At 48.8% G+C, this 21,426-nt stretch overlaps 7 protein-coding genes across 7 annotated transcripts; 4 read left to right on the top strand and 3 right to left on the bottom strand.

The window, feature by feature from the left end:
• Positions 1–231: 231 nt before the first annotated feature.
• Positions 232–2,994, top strand: BO94DRAFT_13063 (uncharacterized protein). Its single transcript, XM_025605641.1, has 4 exons — positions 232–770; positions 834–2,669; positions 2,720–2,840; positions 2,889–2,994. The coding sequence occupies exons 1-3, from the start codon at positions 380–382 to the stop codon at positions 2,728–2,730; spliced, it is 2,238 nt and encodes a 745-aa protein (XP_025473241.1). The 5' UTR covers positions 232–379; the 3' UTR covers positions 2,731–2,840; positions 2,889–2,994.
• A 257-nt stretch (positions 2,995–3,251) lies between these two features.
• BO94DRAFT_619603 (MARVEL domain-containing protein) lies at positions 3,252–4,585 on the bottom strand. Its single transcript, XM_025616873.1, has 5 exons — positions 4,061–4,585; positions 3,817–3,973; positions 3,572–3,759; positions 3,463–3,512; positions 3,252–3,413 (listed from the first exon to the last, which is right to left on the bottom strand). Exons 1-5 carry the CDS (start codon positions 4,121–4,123, stop codon positions 3,380–3,382), a joined length of 492 nt encoding a protein of 163 aa, XP_025473240.1. The 5' UTR covers positions 4,124–4,585; the 3' UTR covers positions 3,252–3,379.
• A 1,592-nt stretch (positions 4,586–6,177) lies between these two features.
• On the top strand, positions 6,178–6,517 carry BO94DRAFT_529864 (uncharacterized protein). The gene has a single exon (XM_025610541.1). It carries the CDS (start codon positions 6,205–6,207, stop codon positions 6,400–6,402), a length of 198 nt encoding a protein of 65 aa, XP_025473239.1. The 5' UTR covers positions 6,178–6,204; the 3' UTR covers positions 6,403–6,517.
• Positions 6,518–8,125: 1,608 nt separating this feature from the next.
• BO94DRAFT_12683 (uncharacterized protein) lies at positions 8,126–9,347 on the top strand. The gene is made up of 4 exons (XM_025605617.1): positions 8,126–8,607; positions 8,658–8,950; positions 9,010–9,065; positions 9,112–9,347. The coding sequence occupies exons 1-3, from the start codon at positions 8,365–8,367 to the stop codon at positions 9,038–9,040; spliced, it is 567 nt and encodes a 188-aa protein (XP_025473238.1). The 5' UTR covers positions 8,126–8,364; the 3' UTR covers positions 9,041–9,065; positions 9,112–9,347.
• Positions 9,348–12,027: 2,680 nt separating this feature from the next.
• On the bottom strand, positions 12,028–15,493 carry BO94DRAFT_552091 (putative nuclear protein Qri2/Nse4; the record flags this gene model as incomplete). Its single annotated transcript, XM_025613574.1, has 5 exons — positions 12,028–12,716; positions 13,756–13,893; positions 13,952–14,797; positions 14,852–15,123; positions 15,474–15,493. The coding sequence occupies 5 exons, from the start codon at positions 15,491–15,493 to the stop codon at positions 12,028–12,030; spliced, it is 1,965 nt and encodes a 654-aa protein (XP_025473237.1).
• Positions 15,494–15,571: 78 nt separating this feature from the next.
• Positions 15,572–18,634, top strand: BO94DRAFT_619600 (phosphatidylinositol 3-kinase VPS34). The gene is made up of 2 exons (XM_025616872.1): positions 15,572–15,736; positions 15,818–18,634. The coding sequence occupies exons 1-2, from the start codon at positions 15,678–15,680 to the stop codon at positions 18,465–18,467; spliced, it is 2,709 nt and encodes a 902-aa protein (XP_025473236.1). The 5' UTR covers positions 15,572–15,677; the 3' UTR covers positions 18,468–18,634.
• Positions 18,624–21,378, bottom strand: BO94DRAFT_529860 (uncharacterized protein). The gene is made up of 4 exons (XM_025610540.1): positions 20,488–21,378; positions 20,330–20,423; positions 19,346–20,277; positions 18,624–19,286 (listed from the first exon to the last, which is right to left on the bottom strand). The coding sequence occupies exons 1-4, from the start codon at positions 20,949–20,951 to the stop codon at positions 18,779–18,781; spliced, it is 1,998 nt and encodes a 665-aa protein (XP_025473235.1). The 5' UTR covers positions 20,952–21,378; the 3' UTR covers positions 18,624–18,778.
• Between the last annotated feature and the right edge of the window lie 48 nt (positions 21,379–21,426).

Raw genomic sequence — 21,426 nt, 5'->3', positions numbered from 1 at the left:
AATCTGCTTTTTGTAGAGCGGGATCTTCATCCCAGTTGCAAGCTGCTTGCAGTTAATATTGACCTTTAATCTTTTTATATAGAGCCTCTTCTGTTTATACTTTTGCTTTCATCCGTCTGGTTTCGTATTCAAATCCAGGGATTTCCTATATTTGCTTTTATCACGGCTGGGGTGATGACATGTAGCTATCATCTCCGCAGTCAGGTGTCCAGCTGATCGGGGAATAAGCACAGCCCAGTCTCGCAGCCTCGCGGCCGTGGGAAGAGTGCTCTGCCACTGTCTTGATCGAACAGAGATATATATCCTTCACCATAATTTCGTAGGAGGCTTTCGGAATATTCATCTCAGTGAAATTAAGTACGGTGCCATTGATTCAGATATGGCTTCGTTGCTACCCAGTGACGAACCGACCGCATCTTCTCCGAAGACGGTATTTCTCACTTCTCAACAATGTATTGTTCATCTCAAACTTCTGGCCGCTTTTTCCGACTTGCGATGCACCATAAGCAATCACGATGGCCTCTTCGGGCTCCATGATGCAGACGCAGATCGAGTTCCCGCTCAAGACAAACTCGGGACCTTGATCCAGGAGAAGCGCTGGGCTGTGTACATTACACGCGCTGTAAAACGATATACAGCTTGGTGGCTGGACTGTCTCCTTGATCAGGAGCGCATCCCGACAATAGCAGACATTCGAAATGATAGATATGCGACAATTGTTAAACCCGAGAAAAGGCTGGAGTGGCAGGAGAGTATTCTCCCTCCCCTGGGTATGTAGAAACCTAGGGCAGAGCAAAAGTAACTGTATGCGCTAACCAGTGGCGACGGGTCAGATGTGCTTATGGTGTGGCATTCGCATATGCTGAATCCACAGAAGTATCTCGAGGACTGCATCAGGCATGGCAAGATGTATGTCTGGGGGGCTGACTTCCCGTGGGAGCTCGTTGATCGTCACATAGATGGCGAAAACTTCGAGTACGTACCAAGTGAAGAAGCGCGCAAGTTCTTCGAAACCCAGCTAGGCATCAACTGGGATAACTTACTTGATCCATCTACCACTACCGTCGAATGCCCTAAATGCAACAGCATAGTCATCGTCGACTGGACCAAAGGCCAAGTTTGGCCATGCACCGAGCATCTATTTAGCGATCTTACAGGATTTGCGGACAAAGGCTTCCGTGTTACCTGCCACGAGTGTCAGTTCTCAATTGACCATGATCATCTCAAGGTGGCCAAGTGGCGTCAGGATGTGCGTTCACTGCTGGAGCAGGACAGGCCTATGCCGGGATGCTTCTACAACATCCGTGGTGTTCCCTTCCCGGCGCCAGAGAGCTGGAAAAAGACATCATTCCTATACCCAAGCCAGCTCGTTCATGTTATCGGCGATGATATGTTGGAGTTCACTGACCCGACGGCCGACATATGCCACAATATTTCGGATCTGCGCGACTATATCGAAGAGAAGGCCAAAGAGCGCAAGACCCTTCAAATGGCTCATGATACACATCTGTTCACGAGCCAACCTGTTCGCGCCGAGAAACTCTGCATCCGCCGGATGATGTCCCGATACTGGGACAACTCTGGCCCATTTGCTCTCAACTTGACAGGCGCCGTGATCAGACAAGGAAAGTTCGTCCAACAGATGGACCGTATAGACTGGATTAGGTCTCCGACGCTTCACTCTACTATCGAACGACTGATGGCCAAATACCAAATTTTCTTCAAGATCATGATAGACCACCCAAGGCATATGGCCGTACCCACACTTGATGTGGATTTGGCATGGCACACGCACCAGCTCTCCCCGGCAAGATATTATAACTATAGTGTCGAATCAACCATTCGCCCAGTGCAATTCATTGACCATGATGATAAGGTCGATGAGCTGAAGTTGAGCAACGGGTTTGAGTGGACCTGTAAGACCTATCGTGAAGTCACCAATGGGGGCATTTATAGCGAATGTGTCTGCTGGTACTGCGAGGCGATCCGTTATCCGGATATATATGGGCGTTTTCGCGCCTCCGCGGCCATATCCAATGCTCGTAGAGCCGCTGATGAGCTTCACAGTCAGCCAAACATTGCCTCTAAGCCCAAGTTTGGCCCTCACATCTCTGCTCATAATGCAGTGCGCCTCCATCAATTATCCAAGTCCGAGTCAACAAAAAGAGAGGTCCGGGCCTTGCGTCTGTTCGAAGCTCACAAGAAGTCTCTCAGGCGAGCTGAAAAGCGCGCAAATTCTCTCGGCCATGCAGAAAGCCCGACGGCGTTCGCATCTGCCATCGCGGCCGTCAATTTTCTCATCTTACCAAATACCACGGCCGACTCTGCTTCCCAGGATGAGATAAGTATCTCATCTGAGGAGGACTCCGGGCTCGAAAAAATGGAGCACATCGGGAACGCTATTGAGAACTTTTTCGATAGCTTGGAGGGCCTCGTAGATGGACTTGGTGATCTATTCCCCGATCAGCCGAACTCAATGGACGCATCGCATCATGGAATTGGGAATTGTATTTCGGGAACTTGTAGTGTTTCCATCGCGGGTGGAAGCTGCGCGGCGTGTGGCAATACGGCTTCATGTGGTGCTTGTGGAGGATGTGGCGGTGGAGGAGGATGCGGTGGAGGCTCTGGAGGGTGTGGTGGTGGTGGCGGTGGGGGATCCTGCGGTAGTGGTAAGTTCTTTGTCCTGGTGTATAGCTCCGGGCTGAGCTGACATGTGCAGGAGGGTCATGATCTCAGAATTACGGTTCATAATACTAAGCCTGATCAAGTGAAATAGAAGAGACAGAGGAGTAGGGAAGAAGTAAACAACGGATGCTGGCTCAATCACCTGATCTACACAAGTCAGTATAGTGCCAACAATGGGATGTATTGTCATTGACGGAAAAGAGCCTGCGGCTTAGTTATTATATGTTGATGGAGAAGTGGTAGCGAGCAGGCATAGTTCTTCGATCCAGAGACCTGAAATTCAATATCAACTGCGCGTTGGTAATATAATGATATAAGTAAGTCAATTATCCAAGTCTTCTTTATCACAGGCTCACACCAGAACCTGGAAGATATAACCCGGGGTAGTAAAGAACGGATGCTTCACTAAGTCTAAAGAACAACCAGCTCCAACAATTGGTGGGTATAAGCAAAGAAACTCATGATATCATCTCCATATTCATAGTCGTGTTTCCCCAGAATATAAAACCATCTCCAGCAAAATTAGTAATGTTGGCAGTCATATTAGAAGCATTTAAAACGTGTCGCATGGAATGAGCGTTAGAGCCGAGGAGCAACGTGCCGTGTGGCATGCAAGCAACACCTCGAGACTCCGTAAATGGAAGTGTAGATAGCACTTGGTGCAATGGGCTGTGTGGCACGAGACGTCCCACACTTACACGGCAGAGCGGCCGAAGCGACGACGACCACTGGTATGAGATTAGCTTCATGACGCCGATATCAGTGACGGGAACTTACTAGGTAGGAGGAGTGGACTCCTTCCGGACCCGGAACGTAAACCAGATACCCTGTATCACAACTGTCAGTATGCAAATAGAGTCAGCACATCCCCAAGAGCAAAACATACCACCAGCGCCGACGCAAGCCAGACAATGGCAGAGATAAAGCTGAACGCCTCAGCTGCCTTCCATCGACTGCAGCTATCGTTATGATAGAGTCCGCCCCAGTGCCAGATGCTACCGCAGTTCAACTTGTGGATGGCGTCGACGAGGATACCAAAAGCCGCAAACCATGCGAAAGAGATGATGACGTCAACTGCGGGAAGGGTTAGCAACTGCGATAGGTACCACGTGTACGGGCGCGACAACATACATCCCCAGGAGAAGAAACCGGAGGAAAATGGTATGAGCCATATCAGTCCGAGAAGTATGGATAAACCAGCGACGACTTCGGTGTAGATCCAACGGGCTTGGGGCCATGAGCTACCGCTGTAGTGGGCGAGGTAGTGGCCGATGATACCGGCAACCACCTATACATTGACGTGGGGTCAGTATTGCTTTTTCGCAGTCTTCTGAAAGAATAAAGATCAATATGATGGATCATGTCGAATACATACCGCAGCGCAAACAATTTCCGCTACGCGGAAGACAATTGACACTAAACGTGAGATAACAGGCATGTTGACCGAAGTGGAGTCGATGCAAATGCAGGGTCGTCAATAATAGACAGATAGTACTAGCTTGGTTGGAGAAAGTAGGGGTGTTCCAATGAGATTGTAAAACTGCAGGATAACCAGCAAGAGTCACAAGAGAGGGAGACGAGATGGAGGTGGGATTTAAATAATAAGAAGCCAGACGACCAAGCTTCTGATCAGAGCCGATGATCCGCGACGAATTTTCACAGGAGGGGGAAAACTTCGAGTTCCCTTGCTCAGCGAAGTTCGTTTGTTCTGATCACCGGGTCTGCCAGTGACATGACATCGTTTTCTGGCCCATGATTGGCCCGCCGGGAATCTTGCGTCCTGCCCAACGTCTAGGCGCAACATTCTCCTCAACCGCGCTGGGTAACTGATCGACCCGCTGGAAGGGTGGATGCGTGGATGCGATGCAATGGAAGGTTTTCATTCGGTGACGACCATTGATCGGGTGAGGACCACTATGGCTGTGTTGCAGGTATCCTTCATCCATATCTTCTCAGCTATCAATGCTGACTCTACAAAGTACGCATAGGCAACCACAATTCTACTTGGAGACTTCCCCCTCCGCCTCACCTTACACAGCCACATCTCTAGGTAAACACGCATAATCTGCAGCCCGAAGATCCAGGATATCCCTTCCCTACCTACCTACCGGGCCTTCCGACTAAGGCTGGAGCTACTACGGTGCTATTGACTGTCCCTTTCTGTTTTAGGTCCAACTTGGCGCCGCTTTTTGCTCACTGAGCGGCCCGGAGTGTGGGGGGGAGTACAAAAGTACGTGTCGGCTGAGGTCTACCCTGAGTTCCCGATCGCTGTACGGTCGGGATATGCAGTACTTAGTAGTCTACTACTACAGTCTACTAAGTGCCTGCAGGTACCTTTTAGCCCAGTGGTCAGACTTCCGTTAGTACGTGTTCTGAGTGATTACTGAGCGATCTCAGATTGCTTCGGGAGTAAATATTAGAGGATGTGATTGTTACTTGTATTCCTGTAACAATTACTAACAAGCTGCATGAGCGTCTACTTCAGGAAAAGAGCACCTAATTCCTGTCTGGTGACTACAAAAATAGTAAGCCAGGCAAATGAAGTATGGTCGAAGTTGCGAATATGGTGACACCTATAAAGAGCATGGCTTGATTGAGGTAGTGCAAGTTGAAGGCAGATTTCTAAAAACATCGTCTTGCGTCTTGGGGTTTTCCGGCAGAAACAGTAGAGCCTTACGTCATAGATCATGACGGCAGAAAGCCACTTTGCGTTCAAAGTTCTGCCGGCAGAAAAACAACACCAGTTCCCACTCCATGCTTTTACGGTACGGAAGTTTACAGATTTTACGTCTTCTTTCTGTCCATATGTAAGCTTACATCGCTACAACCCTCTCTGTTACACGGCTCTGTAATGCTTCTTTCCGTTGCTTCTTGGTCTGATCAAGTTACCTTAGTTCCGCCGCTTGTGTTGCAGGCTCACTCGCTATCTACTATGCGCATCAATGCACTTGATTATTACTCAGAGTTTGCCCACAGTCCTGACTACTTTTACAACCGTCGAGTCAAAATAGTAGGACCCAATGAATATGATTATCCACATTTCACGCACCAGATCGAATATGATAATATAATCAATTAAGAGATTACAGTAGCAGATGGAAAAGGCAGCTACCTGTAGTTCAGTCGTGGCCTATTCCTTCTATTTCTCCTATTCCTCCTACGAGGATGACTATTTCTTAGGCTGGATTTATGATTGGCTGTGTGAGCAAGTAAAGTTGATTTAGTATAGAATCCCTCGCAGTTAGTTCACGACTATTAGGATTATGTTGTTTTCGGACCCTGATGCCAACCTACACTAGCCTGCACAGTACATGGATTATACACTATTCGTATAGTGTGGAGTGGTTGCCACTGAGCTTGATAGCTGGAAGTATATACGGCTAGGTGAACACACTAAACACGCTAACATATGATAAATAGCCATATAGGCCCCAAAATCTTTCTCATAATCTCTTCTACACATTTGTCGTCATTTATATTGCCTTTTTCGAACTCAAACCTGCAGTATTCTGTGCCGACATGAATCACGGAGCAATTGCCCGAGGGCTAATCACATATGCCAATCTTCCCTTGTACAACAGAGCTCGCGTGAACTTCCCTCCTCCTGCTGACTATTCACCGCCAAAAGAGTCCGTTGCTGTGCAAGTTCTTGAGAATGTTCTTAACAAGGTGGTGTTCACTGGTGACAAGTACAGCACTGTCTTTGTGAACTCTTAAATTCTTCCACACAATAATTCGGACTTGGCTTGCGATCTTGTTATACAGTATATGACCGATCACCAAGAAATCCAATTTTGTGCTTCATTGAGGCCAAGCGCACGATCAATAGGACTTCTTATATCACTACAACTGTCGAGACCGAAGCCCTTGATTATTGCAAAGAGTTCTTCCACAGCAACAGATCTAACAAGACCAAGTTTGTCTATGCTGGAACGCTCGTTGGGACGCATTTGAGACTCTGGAAAGCCCACCGTGGGAGAACAGAAGAAGAGACAAAGCTGGAAGCACTGTGGGGTAGTGACGACTTTGGAAGCAACGAGGACTACAAGGATTTAGGCAAGGATGATGATGGGGCAGTGATCAACAAAACCTTTCATGACATGATCGATATACCACCGGTGCCATGGATCAATGAGGAACCTGATGCAATCAGACCGACATCGCAGTCAGGAGCGTATCAACTCCCTGTCCTCAATCGGACAAGAGCCATGCCGCGGACCACTCCAAATCTACCATCACCTGGTCAAGTCCCTGAAGGGTTTGGAAAAGTGGTCAAATTTTTATCAAAAAGTCAACTTTCTTATTCATGGATGGAGGCTACCGGGAAGGTAGGACTGGGATCCCCCAGTGAGTGGATAGTTGCGAAACCATTTTACATTAATAGTGCCAAAAAGATTTACGCTGATAGGAACACGGAGAATCTTCCAGTTCAACTGTGAAAGGACATTGCTCACTCTTACGCATTCAACATGCTCCTCACAGGCCATATTCTTGTTTATTGTCTGTTTGTATGTATGATAGTACAGATTTGTCGCTACTCAACTTAGCAAAGTCTTCCTATCATGACTACTATCCGGATTTGTCGCAATTCAACGCTATATATTTTGTTGATACGTAGTGCTGTGTGTTCTTTCCTTTCTGTGCAGCCCCATGAATGACGGCAATTACCGACTGTTCTCTCATATCAGTAACATTCGATTACTCCTTCTACCTTTCGGCCGAAATATACTTTTGGAGATTCGACATCATGTAAAAGACAATGCCAAGGGGATTTTTCTGGATCTGCGATCTTGGTAGATAGTCATCTGACTTTCTCAGAAGCAAGGTATCATATTCTAAACTCGGATAAAGGCGGTAAGTAGCACACCGTGCTGCAGCTTTTTACTATTCACTGTGCACATTTGCAGACCGCTCCCGGAAAGTATAAATCACTGACAATGCTGCTTCATGCTATTGTTACATTTTCTCAGGCTTAACATCCCGCACTTCACATAATGGGACCCCCTATGCAAGTGCCTTGCCAGTACGTTAGGCTGCCCCATTGTGTACTCTGCGGACAGAAATTCAGTGAAAACAGTTTCTTCTGTTTAGGTATGTGACGTCCAAAAATAATCGAACTATATACTGATCCATAAAGTCTTACTGCTTTCTACATGCAAGGATCCAGTTGTGACTCAAGCTATAAGCTTCCAAGGTACTGAAGTAATTTACTTGAAGGAATTGTCCATTCATGTCTACAGTCATCCGCGACGAAGAGCAGTCTTAACTCCTGCTATGCACGTTATCTGCAAAGCAGCTGTAGTCAATCTTCCAAGTCGTCGCACTCTCTCAGATCTTATCCTTGCAACAACACCAATCGTCTGGATTGGGCTCCCAAAAGAGATCTATAGAACCTATGCACTCTCTTTTGATGCAATAGTCGCATTATTTGAAGATTCTCGCCTCAAAAAAACACGATGGCATACTTTTGGGATTATTGAGGGGATGCGGAAAGCTGCCAGTCGAGCTGAGTGCGATGATATGGGATTTCCTCGATCCTGGTGCCACCCGGTGTTTACTTGCACTTAATGCCACAAAGAGTATCTGGTCATACATTCCCCGTTCAGCTGGGTGTGCAACTATCTCTTTACACGGAGAGCTGATGGTATACTTCACCAATATCATCAAGGGAATCTATGTATGCGGCATTCGTCAAGGGCGCGCGCTTTTGGTCAGACAGGCAGTTTTTCAACCTCAATTTCGGTCCCATCTTCTTGTACCGCCTGTGTCTTCGGTTTTGGCATTTACGGACTCCAGAAGCTGAAGTTCTTGACCGGGACTGAAGCTAGTTCGAAGAACGTGGACGAACTAGAGAGCAGCAAGCTTCTTCGTGTTGTTTCGTGTCGAGGAGCAGGGCCAGTCTCCATTGAAATTTCCTGGGATGTATGAAACCTTTGATGTAAGACTAGTGCTCGATGCTGATGTCAATCTAGGTCTGGAAAATTTCTATGACCAGCTCTCACGATAAGTCGACATTCGGACATGATTTTCTTTGGCTATCTCCGGTACCTTACGGCCAGCTGCGTTGGCTCTCTCCGAAGCTTTTTTACGACTGGCCGCGCCATTTCCATTTTGCAACACAGTCTCAGCGATATATGAGATACGTATCTCTACAAAAGAATCAGGTGCTGTGCGGATTAACCGCATTCTGCTCCGATGAAGGACTTGTTGGTTTAGGAACCCACCATTACTCTACACAATCTAGAGAGCAGCTAATGGTATCATGGTACGGCAAACAACACGGTTGTCCAATCCATATTCAATTTGACTACTCAGACACGATAGTTTCTATCCATGTTTACTGGCATCAGAATGATTCACTGTCCAATCGTTACCTTGCTGTATGAATAGCCAAATCCGAGAAAGACGTCTGCTAACTTCATATAGATCACAACCAGCAGATATAGAGAGTACCTTCTTGGACCTTCTTTTCCGCCATCAGTGACCAGGATGAAGAGAATATATGGTCCAGGGGATGGAGAAATATTGGGCCTCTACTACGATATGTCTCCTGGTCTACCTAGCTTCACGAGCTTGGGAACAATCTGTCAGCCACTTAAGTACCCTCTAGAATTGAAGCTCCAGGATTCTATACCACAGATGAGACCGCATAATCCGGTGGTTAATCAGTTGCAGACTCCTGTATTCCTTCGTTTCTCCTCACAAGCCTCGTTTAGAAACATTCGAACAATCAAAGCGTGCTATGTGAACTCTCGCAGCACAGGACTACTTCTTAATTACAATGATGATACAATACGCATCCTAGGTCGATGGTACGAAAGTACACAGGTCCAGCCGGATATAGAAGAGATATTCCTACAGAATGATGATATATTACGATTCTACTTGACTTACTTTGACAACCGGTTGAGTCTTATTCGGATTAAAGCTGTGTCACGCACTGCTCCTCCTGAAAGGGACATAATGTTCGTTGATATAGTGTATGGTGTGAGTATAAATATTCACAATGTCTGACTCTGGCTAACAATCTGCAGGATGAAATTGTATGGGTGTTTTCGGACGTTTCTGACATCATCTTTTGTGATCGTGATTGAATGTTGAATGGACTAGAAATCGTGCCCAGACCTAACTCTTTCATCAAGATCTCCTCGGTGCTGGATATGTTCGGCTTGACGTATTTCAAATTATGACATGCTGGTATCGACCTAAATCCAAATTATTCCATAAAGCTCGAAACTAAGCATAGCTTTTGTTGTAGCAGCTGTCAGTATGTGCCGAACGGGAACTAATACAGCCCCTATCGCGATCCCGCCCGCAGGGTTTACCGAGCCCCATCCCATGAACTTGCAGGAAACAGCCAAAAGTTTCAGCCAACATAACTTTCGCTCAGAGATCGCAGGAACAAGAAACACCGCAGAGGAGATGTCAGCACAGAAGAGAGAGCCGATCACAAATACTAAATTGCGACCTGCAGAGAAAACAACAGATATTTTATAGAGCTTCTATATTCAAATAGCACGATTGGATTGTTTTTGTCCGTGTTGGGGAGGGGAGAAACACCTGAGCGTATTCGATGACATCAGCTGACTGTTCGGTCTCGGAAAAGGTGGTCTTCCGTACCAGAGTCTTTTCTTAGTTCCGACCCATCAATCCAGGAATAAGCAGCCGAGCGTGTAAGAGGATACAAAACAATTTATTCACGTGCTCTATTCCTCCTATTCCTCCTATTCCTGCTATTCCTTTTGCGCGCGCCTGCTGTGCGCTAACCAGTAGAGCTCAATAAGAGTATCAACTGTTTGTTTTTCGTGAGGACCGGTTGACTTTTTGACAATGTGATACTGTTCTGTTTTGCCTGGTACGCACTGTTATCGTTTGTTATCAAGGTGGCAATGTGAGGGTGATAGTTGAGCCACACTGTGGTGTGGTAAAAAACCAAGCTGGGACACTACAATACATACCATAGAAACTGTATCACTTTCATCAATGAACGAAAGTTACCGAGCGGTGAGCCTCATATCTTACCAACTTGAGAAGTCATCCATCAGGCGGTGAATTTGATCCAGGCGGTAGACTCAATCCAGGTGTTGTGTGCGTGCTCTGTGAGTGTCCCGTTCACGTGCTGCCCTCATAAAAGCGGCGGTACCCCAATCGGGTAAGCAAACGGGAGTTGCAGCAAAACAGTTAGTTCACTTATGCACTACTATTCTCCACTGTACCCAGCACTAGGCTATTGCTCCCTCGGCTTCAATCCACCGCACACCCACCCGCTAACTTCAATAGCTCACCAGCTTTACCCCGTCCGGTTTAGGGGATCGTTGCAGTCCCTTTTTACCTAATGGATGACCCGTGGTTAATATCCCGCCCTGCGGATGGAGTCATCAAGCCATTCGACCGACCGAGAATTAATTAAGGGGAAAAGCCCAAAAATCGACACACACAAACGAACTTACACCCAAGCAGCAGTGGCTGTGACGTCAGGGGAGTTGCGTGGCAGCCTAGAACACGGATGGACCGGTAGTTTGTACTTATGTGGCACTGCAGTCAACGTTGTACAGGGACTTGGCCCGGCAAGTACAACGTGAAGGAGTGCAGTAATAGGTAAGGGGTGCTTTCTGTATACCATGCCTGCTGAACTAACTTACACCTACGTCACTTTTTGCATTCCGATCATCTATACACGACGGGAGCTGACAGCAGCCCGGATTTCGGGGCCTAGCCGGTGTTCAGGCCTTTCCTGCCATTGGTGGACGTTGCATGATTGATGTATTCAGTGTCTGCGCAGCAGCAGGGTGGTGGCGGAGACATCCGCAAGACTGTCGGCAATTGTTACTGGGCCACATTCCAGGAATTGCTACATTGGTGTTCTACACAATAGCTGCTCATTTAGCATCTGCTTTCGACGACTCCAGATTAGCCTGCGCAATCCTTGGGGCGGAGAGACCCCGAGACTTCACGTCGTAACTAATACACAGTAGCGTTCGACGTGTGGAAACCTTAAGCTTACGGCAATCAAGGGGTGTGGAACACCGGAGAATCTTGCCAGTTCCCACGGGCCTTGGCTTTTCATCACCCTGGCCCCTACGTAAGGGTGCTACGGAGTATAGGGAGGATCCATAAGACTGTCTGGTATTTATGAGTGACATAACGCACCTGGTTCTCATTAACGATTTCGTATCATACTATTAGTACATCGAAAGCATAGCCGGCAAAAGCACCATGCTGTCGTCTCCAGGATGATTCGACTCCTGCGCACTGGAAGAGAAGAAAGAACAGGACTCTGGCAGGTAAGGGAATCAAGGAGGTAAAACATTAACGAAGAAGAATAGTGGGCCATCCACCGTCCTAGACCTGCTTGCGATCGGCTAGAAACCACTCCATGACCGTGCGGAAAACTCCCTTCGCACCGCTCTCAATAACATCCCCATGGCAGGGAATCAAGCGATTAAAATCCCACTTGTCAATTCGGCGTATCGACTCTGCGAATGCTTGGCGATCTCCACTAGACAGAACATACCACACGAACCTCTTCTGCCAAGTCGCAGGTGAACTAGCAGTCATCAAAGGAGAAACCATCTTAGTAAAAACCCCAGACGTGGCGCTCTCCTTGGTCTTCGAGTACTGCTCCCTCGCAGGCAGGTTGAACAAGAGGTCCGCCTCAATAAGCGTGCGAGAGGGCCGATGGTAAAAGACCAATTCGCGCGAAGGATGGCTATGCACATATTCTGTCTCAAATTCCGTATCAAATTCCCCCGAGATCTTTTGTTGTCCATTGGACTCCTTTCGGAAGACATGTTCGAAGGGCGCAGCATCTTTGACTTTGGGATTGGACTGGCGTTTTTCCCAGAGTCCTTCGGGAGCGATAATTGCAGCATCAGGGAATGCCTCTTTCCACGCGGTCAAGTGGATGTGATGTTCCAGATCCAAAGCCGCGATATACTTGACACTACCGCCTAGTCCGGCGATGGTGTCGCGTACTTCTTGGGTCAGGTTGACGGGAGAAAAAACTGCGAGGGAGCCTGTTTCCATTTTGACTATTTTCGCCAACGGATACTATTAGCACTAAGATAAACATGTTCCCGTAAGGTAGCCAGGATAGAAACATAGAGAAATGAGCTTGTAGCATAGCAAGGAAAATAGAATTGCGAACCCAGTGTACCACGTCCACCAAACTTCAGCCGACCGAAACGTGCGAATGGCAAACTCATGGTGACAACGTTAGAAGTTACATTGCGGATCACCATGACATCCGAAGGATTCGCAGGGAAAAGGCGGGGCGACATGATGATTGTTGTGCTGCAAAGCAGCGAGTTGGTGACACCAGATATTTGCTGCTTGGTGAGCTGCGATGCCTCCAGGTTGATGAAAATCAAGTGGTGTGACAGCTTGCACGAGGGAAGATAAGGCTAGTAGATCGATTGGGGGAGCTGCGCCTGGAGGCAACCACGGGCTTGATGCCTATGACGTAAGGCACCGTGGGCCCATTCTGTGTCCGCAACCAGCAGGAGCGATCGTGGCTGCGTGCCTGGGAGCTATTTCCGGAAGGCGCAACCTCAGGCCCTCGAAGGCTGGAAGGCTGGAACTAAGTACTCCATAACATCTCCACCAAGCTGTCAACCACATGCCGGTTGTCAGGGTCCTGTCAGCAGGGTGGGGGATGCGACTTAAGATAAAGTTGGTTGAGTGGCTGTTCTGGAGCCAATTACAGCTTGGCCAACCCAACAGTTTGCCCACCAGGGACCATTGTTTATCCCTCTGCACCAGTGCACACCAGGTGGTGGCTACCTACTGGTGTGTGCGTGAAGGATTTGGGGTAGGCTCTGCTTTTCTTTGATTGTGGATTGCACCTTAAATCTAACTCATCCAGAACACCCTTACACCAGTTATTTAACTCTTTATCATAAAATGCACACCAACACCTTCCACAACAAATGGGTATCACGCTATCCACTGGCACAAAAACAAAGCACTCCAGCAGTAAAAAGACACATCACTCCTCTCCTATGGAATTCATCTGGGTCATTCTCTATTAGCCTTGCCAGGATTGGGCCGTATCCTGGGTCTCCTCTTGACGATGAGGGATGATGGGGTCCTTGATATCATAGGCTTCAATCAAGTCTTGCCATACTTCAAAGTCGAGGCTGCAAATGGCTTGGTGCTTCTGGACCCCCTTTTTCTGGGCTTCGCTGGGCGCATGAGGCTTCGAGGCATCTGTCCGTGAACGATTAACTAGACGCTCAAATTATCGAGGGTACTGAGCAGGACTTACGTAAAGTGGCCAACCCACGGCTGTCCACTGACACTCCGACCATACCGTCTCTGACCAAGAAGCTAACGTAGAATAGGTTCTCAACGCTCTGTCCAAATGACTTCGGGTTAAGGCAAAACTGGAACAGAGGTATGCCTCCATCATCGGCAACATTGTTCTTAGCCATCACCTCCTGCACCAACTCATCGGTTGGTGGCTCGGATAATTGTGACAGTTGCCTATTTACAGCATCCTGGCCCTGGTTCTGTGTTCTCGCCAAGAGCCGATTTATTTCGGCACACATGGTCGTGAGGTTCGAGGTCTCTTGTCTGTCAAGGTCCTTTTCTTCAAGCGTTTGCGGCGCAACAGCCCGTGTTGGGTCAATCCGTTCTCGTGCTCTTCGTGTAGGTTGCTGCCGGATGCGTTTTTGTACCGACAGGGGTCCTAGAAGGAAACCAGGTACCGACGGTCGCGAATTACTACAAAAACAAGCAGCGCGTCCGAGCCAGTCCCAGTTCATTGCATCGCCTTGATCCTCATCACTGTCATTAGGGTCAACCTGGCTCCTTCCAATGCCCGTGCGCCGACGCTGTGTGCTGCTAGGAATTGAGGCTTGAGACTCCGTCGGGGCCCGCCGCATGAAAGAAATGCATTTCGAGACGAATTCGTCAACGTCTATTCCAGCGCTGGCATCCCCCAATACCAACTGTGCGGTCTTCTTGTACGACAAATCTGCCGCTTGAACAAGCAACCGAGAATCAATAGTTGCATCAGAGGTTTGCTTGACATTTTCAAATATCTCATTTGCTTTCTTTATGGTATCCCGAAGTCCGTGGTTTCCCGCTTGTAGGTATTCACTTCTGGAATCTACAAAGCCCAGTCAGATAACAAAATGAGCAGCGGGTCTAGTGATAGCCTTACCATTGAGGTCCCGCGTCAGATCTCTGAGGCCCTTACGAATCTGTCGTCGTTCTCCCTCGTCCTGATCTGGATCGTAAAACTGATTGGCATCGGTCCGGTTTGCCTGCGACGCTGCTAGACGCTGGCTACCCTGGATGTTCGAGTCCCTGGCTGAAAGTCGGGCGCGTTTGGCGGAGCGGGGTGCCATCTTTTGAGTTTGGTTTCTTTTGGTGATACCTGTCGATCTGGGGCGATTCTCCTTATCTGAGGGCGGTCCTTGTGCTAGTGACTGACTAGGAGATCCAAGAGAGGTGGAAGATGCCATGTCTCGAGGGGCAGAGATCCTGCGACAACAAACAACACGCGGAGGGGAGGGGACGGACAAAGAACGCGATCGATTGCGACCGCCTGATGTCAACTGGTCGGAGAGTAGAGACAAAGAGAGGGTACAAAGCGGACCAGCTAGTTACCCAGATAATAAGAAGAAAATGCGAATGCGACACGAGACTGCATGGACTATGGGTTCATCATATCCCCAAATAGCAACCAACCTGCGATGTTCGAACTTCAAGGGCCATCCGGGCATTTCTTTTTTGGTAACACGTCCCGGCCGAGGCGCGCCGAGCGCGTAGCGGCACGTGACCGGCCATCACCCCGCGTCATCGGGGCGGCTGGCCCCAGGCAACCGGCCAATCAACAGCCGCGGCTCCGTCGTCTCCGGCCGGAGCTCTCTATCCATGTCACTTCACTTCCCTTCCCCGGCAATCCAGTCCAGTCCTTCGCTTCGTGTTTGCAATGAAGGGCGTGGGGTCCGATTGCGGTGGATACGAACGGCCCTGAGCTAAGCATGGAGGCCTTTACCTTTACTGTTTCCACTCAGGTGGATTTCCCAATCCATGTAAAGATGTACGTGCACCTTGGTTTCTCAACAGCCGACTATTTCTGTCGTTCTGATTGCAAGCAATGATTCGCTGACACAGGATAAAGTGGCTCGTTAGAAGGAAAGCAGAAACAACTGCCTTTTTCCGTGCTTTTGAAGCGACCTGAATTGCGACACATCGGTTCCGCGCAGAACCCTGTCTCTGACCTTTTCGTGACGGTCCAACTGTGGTCAGATTCCAAAGCGCTAGGAGTTCCTCTACAGACCTCATACAAGGCCTTCAAGTCCGCTCGATCATGGAACGAATGGCTGCAGATGCCAGTCTCGATAAAGGATGCTCCTCTCAAAAGTCAACTGGCTATCACTGTCTGGGATCTCTCGCCGTTTGGCGGCGAAGGGGCACGGGGGCATTACGTACCTTTTGGCGGAACCACTATACCATTGTTTGACGAGGACGGAAAACTAAAGATGGGCAGGCAGAAATGCAAGGTTTATCGCCACAGAGCTGCGGACGGTTTCTCGTCGACAACTACGCCGTCAACCCCGCCACCGAAACGTCGAAAGACTAACGCCCCGGATCCGTTAGGTCCGTCATCGGAAGAGATGGAGCTGGAGCGCGTCGAAGTGCTGATCAAGAAGCATGAGATGGGAGAAATACCGCGCATTGACTGGATGGATCAAATGGTATTTCGTCAGCTAGAAAGGTTAAAGCTCAGTGCGGAGGAAGCTGCGAGGAAACGAGCCATACGTCTGAAAGCCACGAAACAGAAGCGCTCAGAGGATAGAGGTGGGGATGGAGATGACTCAGATGATGATAATGTTGACGACGAGAATTTCATTCTCTATGTCGACTTTCCGCGCTTTGATCATCCCATCGTCTGGTCGGATCATGAATACCCACCGCCTCCCGTTTCATCCTATCCGCAAAGTGCCCCTGCAAATGCAAATCCGGCCCTAAAGCCAGCTCCGGAAGTTCGATTCGGTCCGGGGATAGAGGGTGCGGATGGTGGTGGTGTGATCAGAATCTACGACCCTGAAGTCGGCCAGACCGGCAACCCATGTGAGGATAAGCACCGGAGACTGATTCGTAGCCATCGGACTGGCATTATGGATCGTGATTTGAAGCCAAACCCCAAGATCCGTGATGAACTCAACGTGATTTTATCGTATGAGCCAACGCAAGACCTATCCGCCGAAGAGAAAGATCTTGTCTGGCGATTCCGATATTACTTAACCCGCGAGAAGAGAGCTCTCACCAAGTTCGTCAAGTCGGTCAACTGGAGGGATGTTGGTGAAGCGCATCAGGCCGTTGAAATACTGCCCAAATGGACCGAAATTGACGTCGATGATGCCCTTGAGCTTCTTGGACCGACTTTCGATAATCCTGCAGTTCGTTCTTATGCTGTTGAAAGGCTTCGCAAGGCTGACGATGAAGAACTACTTCTCTATCTTCTACAGCTTGTGCAGGCGCTGAAATATGAGGACACTTCTAGTAATGAAGCTGAAGATGCCGCACACGATTCGTCTTTGGCCAACTTCCTTATCGCACGTGCTGCTAACAACTTCAAACTTGGAAACTATTTGCATTGGTACCTCATGGTTGAATGTGACGATGCCGGGCCGGGGACATTATCGGCGCAACGGAGGCTTTTCGCTCGCGTTGAATATTACTTCATGACCGAGCTAGAGAAAGTCCATCCAGAACATCGAAAGACCCTCTTGCGGCAAGGTGAACTGGTTACTGTTCTTACGAAAATTTCCAAAGACGTTCGGTTTTCCCGTGAGAATCGGGTCCTCAAGATCGAGCGGCTAAAGAAGTTCCTGAAGGATCCCAAGCACGACATGCTCCACATCGACCCCCCGCTACCGTTGCCACTGGACCCAGAAGTATTGGTCACAGGATGCTACCCCGACGAAGCCAACGTCTTTAAATCCTCTCTCTCCCCGCTGCAGGTCATGTTCAAGACCTCGGACGGGCGGAAATACCCTATCCTCTTCAAGATCGGCGACGACCTCCGCCAAGATCAACTCGTCATCCAAATTATCATACTGATGGATCGCCTCCTCCAAAAGGAGAACCTTGACCTCAAACTAACCCCATACCGCATCCTAGCGACGAATGCTACTGCCGGAGCAGTCCAATTTATCCCATCAGCCTCCCTCTCCGCAATCTCGGCAAAATACAAATCCGTCCTGGCGTATCTTAAAGACAACAACCCCGACGACAGCGAACCCCTCGGTGTCCGCAAAGAAACCATGGACACATACATCAAATCTTGCGCGGGGTATTGTGTGATCACCTATCTCCTTGGAGTCGGCGACAGACACCTGGAGAACCTCCTTCTCGCCCCCGACGGCCATTTCTTCCACGCTGATTTCGGCTTCATCCTCGGCCGAGACCCTAAGCCGTTTGCGCCCATGATGAAGTTATGTAAAGAAATGGTCGAGGGCATGGGCGGAACCACATCCCCACTCTATCTCCAGTTCAAACAGTACTGCTTCACGGCGTACACCACCCTACGCAAATCAGCCAATCTCATCCTCAATTTGTTCAGTCTAATGGTCGATGCTAATATCCCTGACATCCGAGTTGAACCAGACAAAGCCGTCCTCAAGGTCAAAGAGCGTTTCCATCTAGAAATGACCGAAGAAGAAGCGATTCGTCACTTTGAACAGCTGATCAGCGATAGCGTGAACGCCATTTTCGGTGTCGTCATTGATCGCTTACACGAGTTTGTGCAAGGGTGGAGGGCCTAGTCGTCAAATTTGTTCGGGTTTACATCCATGATATCAACCAATCTTATGGGACCATGGAGCAGGTACTGACAGGAGTTTCGTGGCGCAGAATCAAGTGTATGGTTGATACCCTACTTCAAAGTTGATACTCGTCTATGTTAATAACAAGGAATAGATCTATAGACATGTTTCGTTCCTCGTGTAAGGTATGATCGTTATAGCGTCGATGTCGTAAAATTGCCCTTTCCCTCAAACCATTTCCGCAAGACAAGCTGTAGCGATTACTTGTCGGTGTGGTGCAATCGACCTCCCGACTCTTCATCGGCACGACCTCAGACTCCCAACTCGACCCACTCATTACCTGTTTCATCAACGCGATTCCTATCAGCAAGACCTAGGTCAATCCCTTCGCTGTTCCTCATGTCCTCTGTCACGGCAGTATCAGAACCAGAGGGGTCCTGCGGAGTAAGAACTCCACCTCCTTGTTCACTGCGCATCTTCGCCTCAGCGTCTTCGTCGTCCTCCGGTGTCCCCTCCCTACATGCCCACGCGTCTACGAACCGCAACACTTCGCGCGGCCACCAGCGCTTCATGATCAAGAGACGGAATGGGACTAACGCGACAATGAGGACTGGGAATGCGGGCGCGCCGCGGGTGAGCGTGAGGATGAAGATGGCTACTGTGATGATTATTTGGAGGATTGTGTAGAGGTGGATGGGGATGTAAGAAGGTGTTGGGGTCTCTTCTTCGGGGGTGCTATGTTGTTTTGCAAGAGATGGGGGGAGAGGAGGAAGTTCGGAGGGCGGGGTGAGGAGGTAGAAGGTTCGGTAGAGGATTGGGCTGATATTGTTAGTTGGCTTTTGGCTTTATTTTGTTGCGGGGGGGTCATTGTAGCTTACTTGACGGATAAGCTCTGCTCGCCCATGAACATGAATAAGCCTGCTAGGACGCTTGTCGGAGTCAACCCGAGGACTATCATAAATGGCGGGCTGATAAAGAGGAGAATAACGGCTGAGTGGAGAAATGAGGACCAGCGCTGTTCGTAAACTCGTTTTACCTCGTACGTTTCGAGCTTTTCTTCTCCGTCGACAGTGATCGTGCGCTGTTCTTTCTCGGTATGCATTAGGGACTCTGAGTGAAGGGGAGCTTGAGGTAGAAGCCCATTGGCAGGTGGTATTCCAAGAATGCCGCATAGGGCTGTTGTAGTCCCTAGAAGAACGATATCCCAAGCAAAGCCGCCCGGCTTTTTGGTTCCATATCGATCGATTGTGCATATTATTGAGCTGACTTCGTGGTCGAAGAAGAAGAGAATGGTGATGATGATCCCTGGGACTATAGCGGCGAAAACCCAACCTACGGGTAGGTGCCAGAATTCGACGAGGAATCTGTCACGAGTAGGAGATGTAGGTGTGAAAGAGGTACTGACAGGGAGGGTCATCTTATCTAGATGGGCTAGTTCCCCGACGTGAGGCAATCCAATGAAGATGATGATGGAGATTGCAGCAGCGTATTCTGCTAGGCCCATTCGTATATATCGATGGAACAAGGGGCGCCAGCTTTCTGCTGTGGATAGGAATATCGCGAGGAGCATCGTTCCCACTGCACCTATGACAGCGTACAGAAATGCTGCAAAAGAAAGGCTCTCGTGGGCTCTTTCAAGCTCTTGAATAGCTTTGTGGAAGTAGATAATGCTATTGAGGAGAGAAAAGATCTCCGTTGCAAAGGTGGTGACATAGCGCATTGTCCAGTCATGGGCGTTGATAATGGCTAGGAGATAGTGAAGCCATGCAGCATGGATCAGGGACCAGGCCATGAACGGCAGGAATGATACCTGTGGAGATAAGCTATTGTTTATTGAAAGAATTTTGTTCATGTCATCTCACATTGAAGACTTCTTCGCACAATGCATAGATATTCTCAGCCAATACTGAGAATGGTCCAGTAACCCCAAGGATCGTCAGCGGTTGGATGGAGAGCCTGAGTGTCGTTGTAAGTCTTATGTCATACTATAGTAGATTATGCTGCAGGGAGCATGTCTTACAGTGAAAAAATAACTCCGCATAGGCCTGTACTGAATACGACTTCAATAGTCCCCCAGTTCTTGCCAGTAAGAACATAGAGATCACTCGCAAAAGTAATCCCCGGAAGGAGATTCGTGAAGAAAACGTAGACAGCACTCGCGAAGACTAGCTGATTGAACACTGTCCAATCGGATATATATCGGCGTCGCAAGTTCATGATATCCTGCTTTATCAGACGAAATGGCCGTAAGGGACCACCTGATGACACGGAGCCCCGTAGCATCCGAATCGCCTTGGGGGTATGTTTGGAGGGTGTAATGATGGAGTGCGCATCATCATCCTCATCATCGTTGTCTTGATCCTGATCAACTTCGCGATTGTGTTGGATATCATTGCGTTTCGGAGACCTCCGTTGCCTCCGGGGTCTATGCCGGAGAGATGAGGTCCGTGTAGACCGAGGACGAAAAGCAGATATCAACGGCATTGTTCAATCTTTGTAGAGAGCAATTTGATGATGATCTGGAGGGGTCAAAGTCGGTCTGGCGGGAAACCAGCGATGCCCGCCTTGGCCCTCATGACGTATCACATCCCCGATAAGAAACTCGCTGCACCATCTCCGAACCGAACGGATGAAGCCGCCTAAAAGCATATCAATTGACTTTAACCAGACTAATTATTAGTTTATCACGACTGCATCATAAATAGCATGTATCGCATGCTAAGCCACCTTGTCGACCTTGAGTAGAACACCATGTCTTAAAAGGGTAGGCTCTGTCTTGCCTATGTGCTGCCCTCACAGCCAGGACATTCGAGCTGAGTCGCTTTGTAAATGATTATCTTCAAGACTGCATCATTTTGCCCATACAGCACCTAGACTTCCGGCAGTTAAACATGCTCTGCCCTCAATGTTGTCATTCAGAGGTGCACCGGAGAGGGAAGGCAGTCCAAGAGGCACCGAC

Source organism: Aspergillus sclerotioniger (genome assembly GCF_003184525.1).
Source record: "Aspergillus sclerotioniger CBS 115572 chromosome Unknown BO94scaffold_1, whole genome shotgun sequence".
In the NCBI taxonomy this organism is placed as follows: domain Eukaryota; kingdom Fungi; phylum Ascomycota; class Eurotiomycetes; order Eurotiales; family Aspergillaceae; genus Aspergillus; species Aspergillus sclerotioniger.
This window is presented reverse-complemented; position numbering and strand designations above follow the sequence as displayed.